At 42.4% G+C, this 18,754-nt stretch overlaps 1 protein-coding gene across 1 annotated transcript in view; it reads right to left on the minus strand.

Annotated features, from left to right (window-relative positions):
* Positions 1-405: 405 nt before the first annotated feature.
* DAP (death associated protein) overlaps positions 406-18,754 on the minus strand; it is a 53,667-nt gene continuing 35,318 nt past the window's right edge. Inside the window, exons 3-4 of the mRNA XM_034411872.2 lie at positions 5,094-5,136; positions 406-1,293 (exon numbers count right to left, since the gene is read on the minus strand). Coding sequence (XP_034267763.1) covers positions 1,174-1,293; positions 5,094-5,136 — 163 coding nt within the window. The 3' untranslated portion in view covers positions 406-1,173. The remainder of the gene's footprint in view (positions 1,294-5,093; positions 5,137-18,754) is intronic.

Genomic DNA, 18,754 nt, shown 5'->3' on the forward strand with positions numbered 1-18,754 from the left:
CAAGTACACTGCTTGCTCATGAACATACATTACTTCAGCTTTCACCAGATTCACCTAGTACAAAACTTTATAAGTGTATAACTATATCAAACTTGCAATAATTAAATATGATCCATAGTATTGTAAGCAGGGGTGGTATTCACTTATCTTCGCTATCTCCGCGCATGTGCAGGACCTTCTGTGCATGCGTAGAGCGTCAAAAACAGGATGTGATGATGTCCGGGCAGGTGGGCGGAGCCTCCCGCAGCCACCGCTAGTGGTTCACCTGAACTGGATAGAACCGGCTGAATACCACCACTGATTGTAAGGTAGACACAGGGCATTTTAAACCTAAATACTCATTCATGGTTCATTGAAGAACTACTTGCACATACAGATTCCCAGGAAAAAAACATTTCAGCCAACTTTCCATGTACCGTAATCGACAGTTTTATTTGTAGGAAAGACTGCATATCTGATTCCTGCATATGTAAAAACCGTTTTGAAAAGGTGAAAAAGTGCCAAAACCTCAGGAGTATCTAAAAATTAAGCAACAAGCAGATCTATACAATCTTTTAATTTTTTGCTCATTCTTCTATTAATCTGGAAAGAAATGCAGAGAACCAGGCTATAATCAGAATGTTTGGCTATGTTGCCAGAACTGCAGGATCATTCTCTTAAAAGACAACATATTGCAAGATAAATTTTGCCATTTCAGATTATTCATTAAAAATATATATAAGCAGCTAGTTCTTCCTGAAACACATTTAAAAACAGAACAAGAACAATCCAAATGAAATCTGAATCATACATTTTTAAAAAATTCATTAAAAAAGAGCAAGTAAAGTTTTAAGCCATTACAACTTCCTTAACGTGTTCCTGGAATGCCAATACCCAAGAATAGAAAAAGCTTAAAATAATTATTCCAAGAAATTACTAACCTAAAATATCTGCAGTGTGTTGCATTGCTATGAACGTAACATTTTTCACTGGCAGTACAGAAAACTCTGCTTTTCAGATGGGAACATATTAAGTGATTTTCCCTCTTTCTACTCTCCCCTCCCCTTCATTAAACCATTTAAACCATAGGAATTAAGGCAAAAGCAGGAGATACCCATTTTTAAAAGATCTGGTAGTAGAAATCTCTTAATCTTTCCATTTGTAAAACACCACGGCTGGTCTGGGACAGGCGATTCATTTACGGGGCTGATGGATGTATTGATTGACATGTTGTGGGGGAGGAAGTTTTTCCACAGAGGGATGTGGTTTTTGGTGGGCCACTTGTGCTGCAGCTGGAGGGAAGTCTTTATCACCCTGATTAAAGAATAAACACATCAGCATTAAAAACATCACACAGACATATCAACAATTAGTCTCTCACCTTTTTAAAGAATAACTGAAGTTTTGCTGAAATGACCTTTAGCTTACTGATTTCAGGTTTTCTGTCTGAAGTTCAGACTCTTGGAATTTGGAGTTAAGAACTTTTGAATCTGTACATAGAGCTTCAAACAGGCTACAACAACCTTCAAATCTTGTTGCAGATTTTTAGAAGGCCACAGTGGCATCCTTCTATATTAAGCATGAAAAGTGTTTGGGTAGCAGAATTCTGGTTAGTGACTGAAGCAGCGTTTATCAATCCTTCTAGCAGATCTTAATATTTAGTCAGCTTTGCAAATCCTGTAAAAGTTTGATTTTTCTTGCTTATTAAACAGCATGCATCAAATTATTGTCCCACCTTGTCTCCCAAACACTAATGCTTCAAAAAGCTAGTGTATATCAGCATGAGCCTATTAGAAATCCATAAGGCATGTTTGTGAATAGATTGTTGGACTTGATCAATTTCAGCCTCCATAAATAAATACTATATTAGTGGGAACTGTTTAGAATAGGAATTATGCCTGAATGAATCAGTAAATACTGCAAATTCTAAATCCATTAAAGTCTATAATGTTCAGTAAAGTCTTTTCAGATATTGGGCAGTGTGCTGGGCTTTTTGAAACAAAAGTCGAAATTGAAGTGTGCTTAATATTTGCATCTGAAACTGAAGCTTTATTTTTTTTTAAAATGAAATGATGCTCTTATAGCAGTTACCCATCTGATTGCATTTGAAGTAAATACACTGAAATAAATGAAGTATAACTTAAAAAGCTAACATATGATTTTGTAGCCATGCTTGGGTATAGTGTAAGCAAGAAAAATCAATTTCTTTCAGAATTTTTATTTGCTGAGTAGTTATGTGAATAAGTTACATTCACATATTCAAATCTAATGCAATTTGTCTGTTCCTAGTACATTTCAGATGTTGGGTGTATTTTTCATAAGCCTAAGCATTTTCAGTCAACATTCTTATGCTGTAAGGTTGTAACAGACTTAGGGGCCCTGAAGATTCTACAAGACTGCACTCGTTTTTGAAAAAAAAGGTTCTCCTATAATTTACTTTGTTATATTTTCAGTGCCTGGGAAAGAACTCCCTATTTTCCAAAATATACCTTTAGGCATTATTTCTATTAGTTTCACAACCCAGACTAGAAATTTTCCAGCCCTCCAGGATATCAAGCTAAGTTAAGGTGACCAGACGTCCCGCTTTTGGCGGGACAGTCCCGATTTTTAGCAATTTGTCCAGCGTCCCGCGGCGTTTCAAAAAAGTCCCGATTTTTCATTCTGCCTCCTGAGTCCCGCTGCCTCTTGAGCCCCAGCTGATGGCTAGAAGAAAAAAAAACTGTTTAAACTCTTGCCCGGGGCTTCAAAGGGCCGCGCTACAGGCAATCAGTGTAAAGAGTTCCTGAAGCAGTTTTTTTTTCCCCCTAGCTAAGCTGCAGAAACGAAATCGAAACCAGGATCTTTGGTGCAACGTGACAAAATGAGGCAGAGAGAGATTTATTTTTATTTTTCCTCCCCAAAAAAGGTAGGTGAAAAACTGCAAACAATGGGAAATTTAGGAGGCGAGTTCAAGATTTTAAAACACAAAAGAAAAAAAAAGCTGTATTTAACTAGGGAATTGTAATAATTGAGATACTATTAATTGTATATTGTGTTGAAAGCAGAAATGGTTAAGTTGTGGTTCAGAGGAATATATGGGGGAAATTATTTGGTTTATTATTATTGGTAAATATAATTAATTGATTTGTAAGAAATTGGATTGCATGGAAATAATAGGAATATTCATGTTCATATTGATTAATATACAAAAAAGATAGTTTTATAACTAATTGATTTATATTAATATGTTGAATTTGTATTAAACAACTAATATTACATAATTAACCAATATGAGGATGGATATAAAAATAGATGACAATGGGAAGGGGTATAATATAGAATAGAAGGGAAAAATTGAATTTGATTAAGATTAGAGATGAGGATGAAGGGTAATATTGGTTTTTTTAAAAAAATAGATAAGGAATAAATATGGCAAAAAGGAAATATAGAAATTGTAAATTTAATTGAAGTGACTAAACACTGTTTAAATTTGTGAACCGGCCAAATACTCTGTTCAAAGAAAATAAATTGTATGTTTGTATGTGTGTTTCTAATTACTGCTATTTATTCATATTTGTTCTCTTTTATTCTTTAAAGTTTAACCATTCATTCTTTATCTTAATATCTTTATATTTGTTTGGGGTTGGCTTTCTTCCCTTTCATCTTTTTTATTGTACAGCAATCTTTCTCCTCAAACCTACCACCTCTCTTTTTTTTCCTTCTTACTTTCTCTTCCCCCCCACTTCTTCTTCTCCCTACTTCCTCTTCCTTTCTCCTTCCCCTCCTCTCTTCCTCCCTCTCTTACCCTCACTCCTACTCTAATTTCCCTTCCCTTCCTTCATCCCTCTCTATTGCTGTATCCTTTTATGCATATGGACTACTCAGAGGGCTGAAAAAGTTATTTTTGACTGGTCCTCGCACTTTTGACCAGTCCTCGAACTTACGACTGTCTTCACATTTTACGTTTTTTGCCCTATCTTATCACCATGGTGAAGAGAAGCAGTTGTGAAATGAGTGACATGGTTGTTAAGGATGCTGCATGGGCATAAATGTGAGGATGGTCATAAGTGTGAGGACCAGTCAAAAGTGCGAGGACCTGTCAGAAATGACTTTTTTCAGCCCTCTGGTTAGTCCTTTTGTGCATATGGACTACTCGGAGGGCTGAAAAAGTTATTTTTGACTGGTCCTCGCACTTTTGACCAGTCCTCGAACTTACGACTGTCCTCAAATTTTACGTTTTTGCCCTATCTTGTCACCATGGTGAAGAGAAGCAGTTGTGAAATGAGTGACATGGTTGTTAAGAATGCTGCACGGGCATAAATGTGAGGATGGTCATAAGTGTGAGGACCAGTCAAAAGTGTGAGGACCTGTCAGAAATGACTTTTCAGCCCTCTGAGTAGTCCCTATACACATAGCCATGGCCACCCGGTCACATGACCAGCTAGCCACGCCCACCCAGTCACATGGCCTCCAAGCCACGCCCACACAATAAGTCACGCCCACAATGGTGTCCTTCTTACCAATGTTAAAATCTGTTCACCTTACCCTATACACATAGCCATGGCCACCCGGTCACATGACCAGCTAGCCACGCCCACCCAGTCACATGACCAGCTAGCCACGCCCACAAAATAAGCCACGCCCACAATGTCCCTCTTTACCAATGTTAAAATCTGGTCACCTTAAGCTAAGTTTTGAAAAATACAAACTATTTTCCTTCATGTTCCAATATACATATTTTTACTTTACATTTTCCAACTTTAACTGTAAAACTGATAATTTTATTGCTGCCAGTTTTCTATGCATTCTATTAATGTTTTAATGACATATATTGCCCTGACAACATTTACAAAGACAGAGGGGATTGAAATTGTAAAAAACAAAAAAGTGAGTTACAATTCAACTAGTAGTATTTTTAAATATGTAACTCATGAGGTAATTCACATCCTCTTAAAAAGTCTAAAACATATTTTTCTTTTCCAAGATAATGGGAATTATACAATTGAATTATGTTATCTGGTATAACAAAAACAACATCCTTGGTAAGGAAAATCATTGATAAAAAAAATGTAGCAGACTTGTGCAATTCATATTTCACAGTGAAAAGCTGAAAATTATTGAAAATGAGGACTTACCCTTGCAATTACACCAGAAATAAACACAGTTGGTTTAGGTGGACTGGAAAATAAAAGGGGAACATTTAGTAATATACTCAATTTGATTTGATAGAAGCCATAAAGCAAAATTAAGACATTTGAAAGGTATAATCAAACTTTCAAAATAGACTTGCTTAGAAATTAATTTGCTCAAAACAGCCATAATATGCAACCTACTTGACCTTATTCATGCTTAATCAATTAGTGCATGAGAGGGAAATATCTGAGTGAGCTGAACAGGATTATTTTAAGGTGTTTTTGATTTTAAAAAATTACTGAAAGAAGAATAAAAGTGGAAGTACCATTGCAAACCATAGAAGTTTTCTTCTTTAAAATATAAACTATTACAGAGTTTATCACTACACAAATATGAATAAAAATGGACGTTGGCTTACATGAACGTCCCTTTTCTGAGCATTGCGACTACAATCCATAGATAGATGGGTTTTATTCCTCATGTCCTGACAGCAACTGAGTGAAATTTTTACTTCCTTCCTTCATGCTCTGACCACGCCCACTTGTCCCACGATCCTCCAGTCTTTTGTCACGAAGGCACAGTCACCTGATAGATGAGAAGAACTGTATATACAAGTCAGTAAGAGCAGGCCACCCCAGTCCTGGAGCAGGAAGCCAAAGGGGTAGGGAATGGATTGTAGTCGCAGCGCCCAGAAAAGGGACGTTCAGGTAAGCCAATGTCTGTTTTCCAGTGCACTGCTCCTACAATACATAGATGGGATATACCCAAGCTTAAGTCCTCTGGGCAGGAGGCTGACTGCTCCCCGACCCCAGGTCCACATGGACGCTCTGTAACACTCTCCTGCCAAATGAAGCCTCGGCAGAGGCATAAGTGTCTATCTTATAATGGTGAATAAAGGGTGAAATGGACGACCATGTAGCTGCCTGTCAGATATCTAAGACAGAAGCCTGTGTCTTAGACACAGCCCAAGCGGTTGTGGTAGCCGCGCTACAAGTAGAATGTGGGAGAATCTTGCCCGGCAGGGCCCTGGCCTTGAGTTCATATGCAGAGGAAATGCAGGCCTTGATCCACAGTCCCACCGTGGAGGCTGAAACCTTCAAGCCCATAGATGCTGGGTGGAACGAAACCAGAAGAGCCTCAGTCTGTCTAAAGGAAGCGGTGCGATGAACGTAATGACGAAGAGCCTGCCTCACATCCAGCTTGTGCCAATGATGTTCATGGTGGTGCTGAGGGGATGGACAAAAGTCCGGCAAGATGACCTCCTGGGCCCGGTGGAACAGGGAGTTCACCTTCGGCGTGAATGAAGGGTCCAGACGAAGGATTAGGGTATTGGCATGAAAGATGTAGAGATCCTTCCTGACGGATTAAGCCGTGAGTTCCAAAACCCTCCTGGCCAATGTGATGGCTAGGAGGAAAGTCACCTTGAACAACAGGAACTTGAGAGCGACAGAATCCATCGGCTCAAACGTTGGCTCGGTGAGCGCTTGTAGAACCAGCGTGAGATTCCAGGATGGATAACGATGAACCGTAGGTGGGCATAAATTCGTTGCACCGTGGAGAAACCTTTTAATCCGTGGGTGATGTGACAAGGATTGATAGGGTGCGCAGGACAGTACGGTGGACAAAGCCGCGGTTTGTCATTGCAACGTAGAAGGTGCGAGCCCTTTCTTCAAACCAGCCTGGAGAAACTCAAGAACGTCCAGAACCTCAGCTGATGTCGGATCAACCTGGTGCTCGGAACACCAGGCACAGAATGCCCTCCACAAAGCTTCATAAATACGGGAAGTTGACGGCTATCTAGAAGCTTGGATCGTCTCAATTACCTCGTCTGACAGGCGGTCCCTCCGCATGATGATCCTTTCAAGTGCCAGATGGTCAACTGGAGCCACTGAGGCTCTGGGTGGCAGATGACCCCCTGGCATAGAGAGATCCAATGTGGAGGAATCACCTATGGACGAGATACAGAGAGCGCCACGAGATCGGTGTACCATGGCCTACGTGGCCAATTGGGAGCCACCAGATGATCGGCATTTTCGGCAAGCAGTTTTCAGATGACTTTCGGGATGAGGGGAATCGGCGGGAATGCATACAGCAGGCCTGATGGCCACAGGCACTGAAGGGCATTGCAGTCCTCTGCCAACAGGTTCGGATAGCAGGACATAAACCACGGAAGTTGCAAGTTCAGTTGGCTGGCGAACAGATAGATGACCGGAGTCCCGAACCGAAGTGTGAGTTCCCGGAACAGGAGGGGGTGAAACTGCCACTCTGCAGGGTTGATCTGTTCCCTGCTTAGTCTATCTGCGCGGACGTTGGCTACCCCGGAAATGTGGTCTGCTGCAATGGAGGAGGTAACGTCCCGCCCAACTGAACAGCCTTTCTGCCTCAAGCATCAGCGATCTGGAGTGCGTGCCCCTCTCCCGGTTCACGTGTGCTTTGGCCGATATATTTTCCGTGAGAACAAAGACGTGGCGGCCTACTACCGTGGGTCGAAAATGCTGAAGGGCCAGTCGGATCGCCCTCAGTTCCAGTAGGTTTATGCTGCTCAGCCTCTCGGACGGAGACCACTGACCCTGCGCCACCTGATTGAGGTGTGTGCCCCAACCATTAAGGCTGGCGTCCGAGGTCAGAACCAGACGGTCCGGTTCCAGAAAGTAACAGCCTCGAAGTAGGGCAGGCGAGGTCCACCAGTGGAGTGAGAGACGAATCTGAGGAGGTAGGGCAACCTTGTGGGTCGAGGTGCTGCATCCCGTCCATTGAAAGGGAAGGAGAAACCATTGTAATGGGCGAGAGTGCCTGCGAGCCCAGGGAACGATGGCAAAGCACGAAACCATTCTCCCCAGCAGTTGCAACAGGAGCAGCAGGGGAACAGATCTCTGGACAAGCACTTGGCAAACCGATTCTGAGATGCTCTGGACTCTGTCCGGCGACAAGAACACCTGTCTTTTGGTTGAATCTATCACCGCCCCAAGGTGGAGGAGCCAGGTGGATGGAACCAATTGGCTCTTGTCGAGGTTGATCGTAAACCCGTGCTGTTGGAAGGCGGACATCACTAGCTCCATGTCGTGGCTCGCCTGGGTCAGAGAGGAGGAGAGGACCAGGATGTCATCGAAGTAACACAAGACCCGAACTGGGATGGCCTATAGTGTTACCGCCACCACTGCCACCAACTTGGTGAAAGTTCTGGGGGCAGAGGAGAGTCCGAAGGGCATGGCACAGTATTGAAAATGGCTGCCCGCATACTCAAACCTCAGATACTGACAGTGGGAGGAATGAATCGGTACATGCAGGTATGCCTCCCTGAGGTCCACAGATTGTAAGAGGTCCCCCTCTCTCACACCCCCTAGTATCGACCAGAGGGAGTGCATTTTGAATCTGCGATAGCACACGTACCGATTCAGTTGTTTCAGATTTAGAATCCCCCTCCAGGCCCCTAAGTTTTGGGGGACCAAGAACAGCACCGAGTAGAAGCCGGTCCCGTGCTGATCCAAGGGAACTGGTTTTATCACTCTGATGGTCAAAAGATGATGAATCTCCTCGTCCATTAGGAGCTTCTTGTCAGGCGAGGACGAAATCGGACAATGAATGAACCTCTGTGGGGGGCAGCCGGTGAACTCAATCGAAAGTCCGTGTGTGACGGTGCGGCGAACCCACGTGTCCGATGTTGAGGGTTCCCACTGGTGGTGAAAGAGCTGGAGACGACCGCCGATGGGGCCCGACGACCGGGTGTTACTTGCCCCTGCGAAAAGGCTTGTATCTGGACCCTGTAGTTGGCCTCTTGGCAGAAGACTGGGTCCTGCCACGATCGCGGAAGTGTTGTCTATCCGGGAAACGGTTGCCACCTTGGAAGGATGATCATTGCGAGAAAGACCCCCCGGTCCTGAGAAGGCTCGAAAGGGCTGCTGTTCTGAGTATGGGGTGTAACGGCGCTCTGGCCTGCAGTACAAGGATGGGAGGATTTTGCTTTTGTCCTTATCCTCGATTAAGAGAGGGTCCAAAGCGGCCCCAAAAAGGCTGGCGTTCTCGTACGGGGCCGCAGCCAGCTTCCGTTTAACCTTGGCGTCCGCCTTCCAACTGCGGAACCAAAAGAGGCGTTGAGATGTCACGGCGGAGGCAAGAGCCCGCGATGCGAACTTAGCAAAATTTAAGGAGGCGTCCGCCGAATATTCGGTGGCGGCAACAATTTTGTTGATATCCTGGTGCAATCTGGCTTCCTCAGGAGGAAGCCGTTCTTGAAGCTGCCGCAGCCAGATTAGTGATGCCCTGTTGAAAAACGATGTTGCAATTGCTGTTTTGATTGCCCAGGCAGCCGCCTGGTGCGTCTTTCAAAATGATAGTTCGGTTTTCCGATCCTCAGATTTGAGCCCATCCATTGAATCCGTCGAAAGTATGGATGTCGACGAGAGGCTTGCGACGTGTCCACAGATGGCAATGCAAGGAGCTCTTCCAGTTCAGGAGCAGCGCAATACAATCTCTTGTCTTGACTGCTGGGCATGGTTAGTGACCCAGGTTGAGTCCATGGATTGCGAATCACCTCTGAAAAATGCTGGGGACAAGGGATAAAGTCCTTGTCAGGCTTGGACAGGTGAAACAGCGAATCATGAGGCCCTGATGGTGTCTGAGATTTGCTGAAAGGAGTGTCGTTCTTTCCGAGGTTCGTTGTTAATCGGGCCTTGTGTAAGAGATTTGAGCAACGACGGTCTGAATAGACCTGTAAAGGCCGGGGCTTCTGGTAACAAGCCCTCGTCTTCGGAGAACTCAATATCCTCGGGGCAATCTTCCCCATGTTCGGAGTCAATGGAAGAGGCCGACTCTTTGTGAGGCGGAGAATGGGCCCTCGTAGACGAGTGAGCCTGGGCCAGGTTTTGTATAGGTAAGGATTGCAGAGGTGGGTGAGTCGCCTGCTGAATGCCAGCTGCCAACAAAGATGACAAAAGCCGTAGATAGCAAGGATTGAAAATCCAACTGGCTCCCTGATGGGCAACCTTCAGCCATGCGGAGCCCTGCAGTCGGCGTAAATGTGGCCTCTGGATGTCTCTGAAGAGGAGTATGTGATGCAGCTAACCCAACTGCTAGACATCCGGCAAAGAGAGGGAAACACCTCTGGAAAGGCCCAGCGGGGGTCTAGAATCAGCCAAGTCAACTGGCAACAATCTCGGCAGGTAGAGTTTCGCCCTGAACCGTGGGCCCCTGAAGCGGTGTAGCGAGTTAGGGAGATTGTGTACCCAGTTCAAGATATGCTTGTTCGGGCTTCCAGTTGGCACCGCAGGCGTCATTGACGGTCTCTTCAGACCACCAGCCCCGCAATTCCGTAAAAGCCGTTTTGACAGCGCTAATCAACTGTCTGACGGCTTAAAAACCTCTCCATCGGGAGAAGGAGAGGAGAGCCGGTGGGTGCGAGTAGAGCTCCCTGAAAGTCCTCTGGAAGGATTCCAGAGGCTTGGAGGGTGAGAGCTCCTCGGTCAGCCCACTATGAAGCTCCGGATCCAGGACAACTCTGTTTTAAACAGAGCCAGATGCCACATCCGATCCTGCTGTCAAAAGTGAGTTTGATTGAATACAAGCGCAGGCAGAGCGGAAACAGGAGAACAAGCTTTAAAAGTAACTGTGGTTAACTCCGGATTTACATTGTTTCTAACTGAATCTTTTTTGAGCTGGAGGCTGAAGATGGCGCCTGAAAGTGAAAGTTAGAAATGAAAGTGTTTATTGGGAACTTTGCACTTTGAGAGTGGATTAAAGCTGCTGGAAATTGAGAGCTTGTGGAGAAAAGACTATTTTGTTTGATAAATCATAGACTATAAATTACAAGCTTTTGAAAACTGTTCAAGGGATTTTGTGGCTGTGAAAGGAAAAAAGTTTTGTTTGTTTTTTTTTAAAAAAAGATGGCTTCTAAACAAATTAAGCCAGGAGCTCCTAGAGGCGGAGGGAGTTCCCCAGTTGTGTCAGTAGTGACACAGAAAGCATAACTTCCGGCTGATTCACAGAGCCAGGAGGCTTCTTTTAATGAACTTAAAGAATTTATAAAGAAAGCCATGAATAATCAGGCTGCAGCTATGAATAACCTAACAGTAATTATGGAAGGGAAATTAAAGAAATTTGAGGAGGACATAAAGTCAATTAAAGAACTTGTTGCAGTAAAGCATGATGAAATAGGAGATGATATTGTTTTTGCAGTCTCAGGATTGTCAAAACTTATTATCCAGGTGGAAGAGAGAGTGGAAGAAATTAATGAAGCCAACCTGAACCTGGAAAACAAAGTAGGAGGCATTATGACTAAAACAGAGAAGGTGGATGATGAACTGGTAATGCTACAATACAGATCTATGGAATTTGCTTTGAGACTGAGAGGGTTAAAAGAAAAGAGCCGGGAAAACTTAAAGGACATTTGTACAGAAGCAATTGCAGGGCTAATCAAAGAAAGCCCAGATGATGTGGCAAGTCGAATTGATAAAATCTACAGGGTTAATTCTTGGGTGGCAAGACAAAGGCAGTTACCAAGAGATGTGGTGATTTATTTTACAACCAGGAGGATCAGAAACGACATTTTACAAGCTTCCTACAAGGATAAGGTTCAAGTGGCTGGACAAGAAGTGGTGGTTCTGAAAGACATCCCTCCAAAAATGTTAAGAAGCAGAAAGGATTTTGGCTTTTTGGTAAATGAACTGAGAAACCAACAAGTGCAGTACAGATGGGATGTGCCAACTGGACTAGGGTTTGGAAAAAATATCAATATAAGCTAAACTACAAGATACCTATATGGGCAAATCCCAGACATGCAATAGAAAATGTAAGTATAGAACAAAAAATGGAGGTGATTACTTATAAAGAGCTTCTTTTTATGAAAAGAGGTAAACTGCAATTGAAATCTTTAAATGTATTGAAAAAAGAAGGGATAATTTATACTTGGTTTCAGTATGGACAGCTTCAAGCTAGATGGAGGGAAGATCAAAAAATTGGTGTCATGCAAAATGAGGAAAACTTGGTAAAACAGATTAAAGATCAAAGTCAGATGCATATTGAAAGGTTGTATAATGCTTTATTGGAAATAGATTCAGAAACGGAATTGGTTAAGGATTGTATGATAAAATGGGCACAAAACTTTCAGGAACCTGTGATGATGGAAACATGGGAAAAGATTTGGGTTAGAAATGTCAAATTTACGCAAGCACAAAATCTGAGAGAGAATTTTTATAAAATGTTTTACAGATGGCACTTAGATCCTAAAAAAGTATCATGTATGTATCCGCATTTACAAGCTAAATGTTGGAGATGTGAATCTGATGATGCAACTTATTATCATATATGGTGGACTTGTAAGAAAATCAAGGCATTTTGGATAAAAATTTGGTGGGCGATGCAGAACATTCTGAAAAAAAGGTTGAAATTTATTCCTCAATTTTTTATTGGGTATAACGACGGATTGTACAGTATTAGAGACTAAACTGATCTTGAACTTAATATCAGCAGCTAGGCTGTTGGTAGCACAATATTGGAAGAAGGACTCTTTGCCTACTATTGAAGAATGGACATTGAAAGTAGCGAACTTAGCGGAAATGGCGAAAATTTCAGCATATCTGAAGGACTATACACAAGAAAGATACATATCGGAATGGAGAAGATGGATTGATTATATTCAAAATAAGTATCAGACAAGAAAATATCAAATAGCTTATGAATGAATGTTAAATTTTACTTTAGAAGTATTATGTTATCCATAGTGGAGTTAAGGTTTCAGGGGGGGATTAGGTAGTTTAAGAATAGTTAGACTAATTTAGCTTATGATTGTTAACTGAAATACCCTGTATTTTGTTCTGGGAAGTCTGCGTGGGTGGGATGGGAAGGGGGGAAGGGGAATGGGGGTGGTGGGGAGGGAAAAAGGGTGGGGGGAATATTGGGGAAAAAAATTTTTTCTTTGTAAAACTTTTCAATAAAAAAAAAAGATATGCTTGTACAGTCTGCTTGGCCTTGTGCTGGCGTTCTAACACCCTGTGGCGCCATAAGCACCCTGTTATTAAGACCAGCTGCCTGCAATTACTACAGGTTCGAATCTCGCCAGGCTCAAGGTTGACTCAGCCTTCCATCCTTTCTAAGGTAGGTAAATTGAGGACCCAGTTGTGGGGGCAATAAGCTAACTTTGTATAAATATACAAAAGGAGGAAGGCTATTGCTTAGCACATTGTAAGCCGCCCTGAGTCTCCGGAGAAGGGTGGCATATAAATCAAATTTTAAAAAAAAAGGCGTCCTTTTCTAGGGCAGTCAAGGCCTTGGGTTGCAGGGACTTACGGCTGGATGATGCAGCCTATTTGCCTGACATAGTCTTGTGGGATTTGGGAGGCCTGGGTGGACTGGCCTCATGTTCCAGGTCAGATGACAAAGAGGAATCCGCCATGTGATATAGTAGATCTGAAGGGCAGATTCCTGAGGAAAACTAAGGGTGTAAGAGTGGGGTATGGACCACCAAGGGTGTTACCACTCCAAAAAGCGTCCAACTCCTGCAACTCCCCTCCCACACACACTGTCCCTGTGAAAGAGTGGGAGGAGACCAGCCGCCTGGCGATCCTTTAAATAACAGTCCTCCACTAGCGTAAGCAATACAATACAAGCCACCAAAGGCTCCCACCGGCGCTGGCCGTAATCTGGCCAAAACGCGCCACTTCGCTTACCCGCCGCCTCCCTGCTGGTGCAGAACGTATGGAGGCTCCCAAAATGGCGGCTGCAGCAAAATCCAAAATGGCGGCCGCCACGATCACAAAATGGTGGCCACTGAAGTTCATTGACAAAAATGGTGGCCGCAACGGTGAGGTGGGAACGCAGGCTCTCTGCAACGAGGCTTCTTAGCACAGCGAAGCTTTCCAATACATCAGAGTTTGCATGGTGACCATGCAGGGACTCCGGAGCTGCCAACTAGCAAGAGCGATGGGATGGTGCGGGAGGGAAACCGGCTCACCCGCAGCCCTACACCAACACCGGCAGCTAACAGGCCCGTGCGGATCTGCCCCAAAGGGTCAGAAACCGGATGCTCCTAACCGGGTGGTCAGGCAAGGTGCGGGGCGGCCTGGAGCCCCAGGACCACCACGTGTGCCTTAGCAGCAGGCTCAGATCTTCCGCTCTCTTCTCGTGATCCAAATAATCAAAAATAAAATAAATGATCTAAACAGTAGCTAGAAAAATTGTTGTTAAACCAAGCACAAAGGAACACCACAGTCTTGTCAGCGACTGAGTGAAAAAAGACTGGAGGACCATGGGACAAGTGGGCGTGGTGAGAGCACGAAGGAAGGAAGTAAAAATTTCACTCAGTTGCTGTCAGGACATGAGGAATAAAACTCATCTATTTATGGATTGTAGGAGCAGCACACTGTAAAACATCTGAGGCAATTAAAATAATGAAGAGCATGATTGTTACAACAATAACAATTATAGCTGGCAATTTATTTTATTTATTTATTTATTTATTTATTTATTTATTTATTTATTTATTTATTTATTTATTTATTTATTTATTATTTATTTATTTATTTATTGGTTCGATTTATATGCCGCCCTTTTCCAGAGACTCAGGGCGGCTTACAATGCATTAAGCAATAGCCTTCATACTTTTGTATATACCTGCTTAGTAGGGCTTTCGCCCCCCCCCCCAGCAGTGTTCTTTTTTATACAAAGTCAGCTTATTGCCCCCACAAATTGGGTCCTCATTTTACCTACCTCAAAAGGATGGAAGGCTGAGTCAACCTTGAGCCTGGTGAGATTTGAACTTGCAGTAATTGCAGGCAGCTGGTGTTACTTAACAGTACTTTAGTCTGCTGTGCCACCAAGGCTCTTAGTTACAGTTACAGCAGTGATCCATTTATTACAGGGGTGTCAAATTCGATTTCATTGTGGGCCGCATCAGGATTGTTTTTGACCTCGGGGAACAAGTGGCCAGGGTGGGTGTGGCCAGCTTGACATCACTCATGTGGTGGCCTGAATGCTCTGCCAGCAAAAACAGAGCTTGGAAGGGCCACGCTGACAGAGGTTGCAGGAGGTCATCGCAGCCAAAAATGGAGCTCCATTTTCACTGACAGAGTCCTTTGCTGTTTCCAGGGTGGCCCCATGGGCCAGATCTAAGCACCCTGTGGGCCAGATCTGGCCTTCAGGCCTTGAGTTTGACACTCCTGATTTATTTTGTTACTCTCCTTCAACTGATTGTTTGTTTCACAAGAACTTCAAGATTTAATAACTGGAGCCAAATGCAAATTTTATAAATGCCAATATTAAGAATGAGCTAGGTTTAGGTTTGTCACATATCCATGTACTGTTTTTCTCAGGAGTTCAACACTAACATTACCTACAGTAGGGTCTTCTACTTTGCTTCTAATTTAACTGAAATAAATATGTAGGCTAGTTCCAGTCACTAATACAAGAGCAGTAGCCATTACCCTTATGAACTCAATGTCAAACAGAAAATGTGTATTATCAGTGAGGAGGATTAACAGGCAATTGAATTAGCTGACAGGGACTTTTCTCCATTTTTTTTTAAAAAAATTGATTTATATGCTGCCCTTCTCCGGAGACTCAGGGCGGCTTACAATGCGTTAAGCAATAGCCTTCATACTTTTGTATATTTATACAAAGTCAGCTTATTGCCCCCACAGACTGGGTCCTCAATTTATCTACCTTAGAAAGGATGGAAGGCTGAGTCAACCTTGAGCCTGGTGAGATTCGAACTTACAGTAATTGCCGACAGCTGGTGTTAATCACAATGCCATCAGTCTGCTGAGTCACCAGGCTCACCATCTTTCTACTCCTTCTACATTTACAATATTCATCATCCCTCTCCCTCTCCTTTTTCTTCACTCCATCCCTTCTTTTTAAGTTGTTCAGTAGAGTTTAACTCCAGTAAGTGTAAAAAACAGAATCTTCATGGCAGGTTTGGTAGTTACTATTGCTACCTTCAGACATTTCTGGAAAATCAAAGGGAAATGTAGCAATGTGTCTCCTGTTTCCTACCTTATGTTAATCATGTTAGACTAATCAAATAACAGAAAAAAGTAACATAATTAACAAGGTAATGTGCTTAATTTGTGTTTAGGCATGCAATTCTCTAACTCACCACTTCCAATTCCATTTTTCCACTGCACAAATACACGAGGCCCTTAAAGCCACCTGTTAAAGCTCATACACCTGGGAACTGTGTATTAGCTGCTCTGACCTCTTCACCAGGCTACAATGTACTTGTAGTAAATAAGCTCTTCTAATTCTATTTATCTTCATTTCAAAACACAACCAGACCTAGCAAGCAGTAGGATAAACAATATGCTTCAAGTACCATGGGGAAAGAGAAGCAGATGAATGAACAAGATCAGGCTTGGTTGTGGGTAGTAAGTAATTTCTATTATGTAGAAAGATTTCAAAGGTACTGGCCACAGGCTGTGCTTCAAGTTGCAAAATAACCTGGGTTTGCATTTTTTCCAGTCTCTTTTCAAATATCTGGGGGGAGGGGCGGTATCTTCTCAAAGAGTGGATTTATTCTAATTAGCTACAACACAAAAATTAAGGAACTGAATTATGACATTTCTAGAGCACACTTTTGCTTTGCAAACTTCTTGAATGAATATCTACTAAGCATCTAATACACATGAAGAAAATAAAGAATAACAAGTAGCAGACAGTGTATTAATAAAACATGAAATTTAGTTTTCACACACGATTTGCCTGCTCTGGCATTTTCTGAAAGGCTTTATAATAGCAAATCTGAATTTGAATGATTTCCTCACATATTTTCCCCCTGACCTTTCAGTTTTCATTGTTCTCCAATGAACCATGAAAGTTGAGTACAACATTTTCTGACAATCATTCCGAAATACATTTATCTACCAATATATCCAAGAATAATCATTGCTATGATGTTACCTATAGCAGGAAAGACACTAGTTTGAATATCTTTCTCTCTGACTAGAATAGAATAACAGAGTTGGAAAGGACCTTGGAAGTCTTCTAGTCCAACACCCTGTTTAGGCAAGAAACCCTAACCCACAGACAAATGGTTATGCAATCTCTTCTTAAAAACTTCCAGTGTTGGAGCATTCACAACTTCTGGAGGCAAGTTTTTCCACTGATTAATTGTTCTAATTGTCAGGAAATTTCTCCTTAGTTCTAAATTGCTTCTCCCCTTGATTAGTTTCCACCCATTGGTTCTTGTCCTACCCTCAGGTGCTTTGAAGAATAGCTTGACTCCCTCTTCTTTGTGGCAGCCCTTGAGATATTGGACTAGACATACCCAGTTCCAGCAACAGTTTTTTATATGTTTTAGTCTCCAGTCCCCTAATCATCTTTGTTGCTCTTCTCTGCACTCTTTCTAGAATCTCAACAACTTTTTAACATCGTGGTGACCAAAACTGGATGCAATATTACAAGTGTGGCCTTATCAAGGCATTATAAAGTGGTATTAATACTTCACATGATCTTGATTCTAGTAAGCATGCATATGGAAACTATTTCAAGCTAAAAGCTAACTACACAAAATCAGGGGGCAGCAACATGGCAAGTGATAATAATTTGAGCTGAGGAATAAATGGATAAATTGGCTTAAATAGAGGGCTAAGGCTTAGCCAGCTATGGGCTTGCAATGGTAGCATATGACTGAGAGCATGTAAGAATCTTCAATAAACTGGCCCGCACAGAGGTTTGACAATAACGTCTATGGTCCTTGGCAGGCACAGACAACATTTTACTAATTGGAATATATGCCAGGTATCAATTTATACAACCAGAGAGTACCAGAAAGGAAACACTCGTGACATTTTGCTCTCAGCTAAAACAGGTTTGGAAATTGATACTTGCCTGGTCACATATGACGTAAAAAAGGCAAATACACAACTCTGCCCAGGCAATCAGGCTTTGTATTAATATTAAAGGAGTAAGCAAACAACATTTTGATTACTACTTGGAAAGGTGACTACTTGTAAATATCAGACTGTAAATTAATCTGGGGATGACAGCAAAAACATATGGGAAGATGACAACACTGCTGTTAAAAAAACTAAAGGGACATGTCCACAAAACTTGATTCATGGATATCTCTTTTTTCTTTAGTGCTTTTTAATTGACGCCAATCAGCCTGCTCAAGAGAACACTTAGGTATCAAACTTGGGACTAGGGAAATGGTTTCCAATTCAGACTCAGATATAAACTCCACAGGGCAAAGCCTAGACTCCTTCACAGGCTATTATGAGAATGAAAATCGCAATGAGATGAAGAGGCCCATAGGCCATTATGAGTTTTCTTTGTTTAAAGAAAGCTGGAATATAAACATATAAAAAAGAGTTTTAGGATAGCAGGTAAATCAAATATCATGCCAACAAGTTGCAAGCCTGGAAGAAATACAAATGATCTTTGATCATCTGAGAAGAAAAAAAAGCATACTTTCAAAAGACATCTCATTCTTCCCAAATGTCAAAACTTCTCTGGAGTTCTGACCGCTTGTCCCTAAATAATTATGATGACCAGAGATCCCTGAAGATACATTACTAGAAATGGCAACAAACTGAAAGCTTATTAAAAGCAGGCTCTTAGTATTTATGCCAGACTGCTTCATTTCAATGCTAATCACAGAGCCTGCATTTTGTTTTTCTATTTCTTTTTTAAGAGGAGCTCCAAAGTCTTATATCCACAACACCATCTATCATAA

Source organism: Pantherophis guttatus, chromosome 3 (assembly GCF_059756535.1).
Source record: "Pantherophis guttatus breed Tessera chromosome 3, ASM5975653v1, whole genome shotgun sequence".
Lineage (NCBI taxonomy): Eukaryota > Metazoa > Chordata > Lepidosauria > Squamata > Colubridae > Pantherophis > Pantherophis guttatus.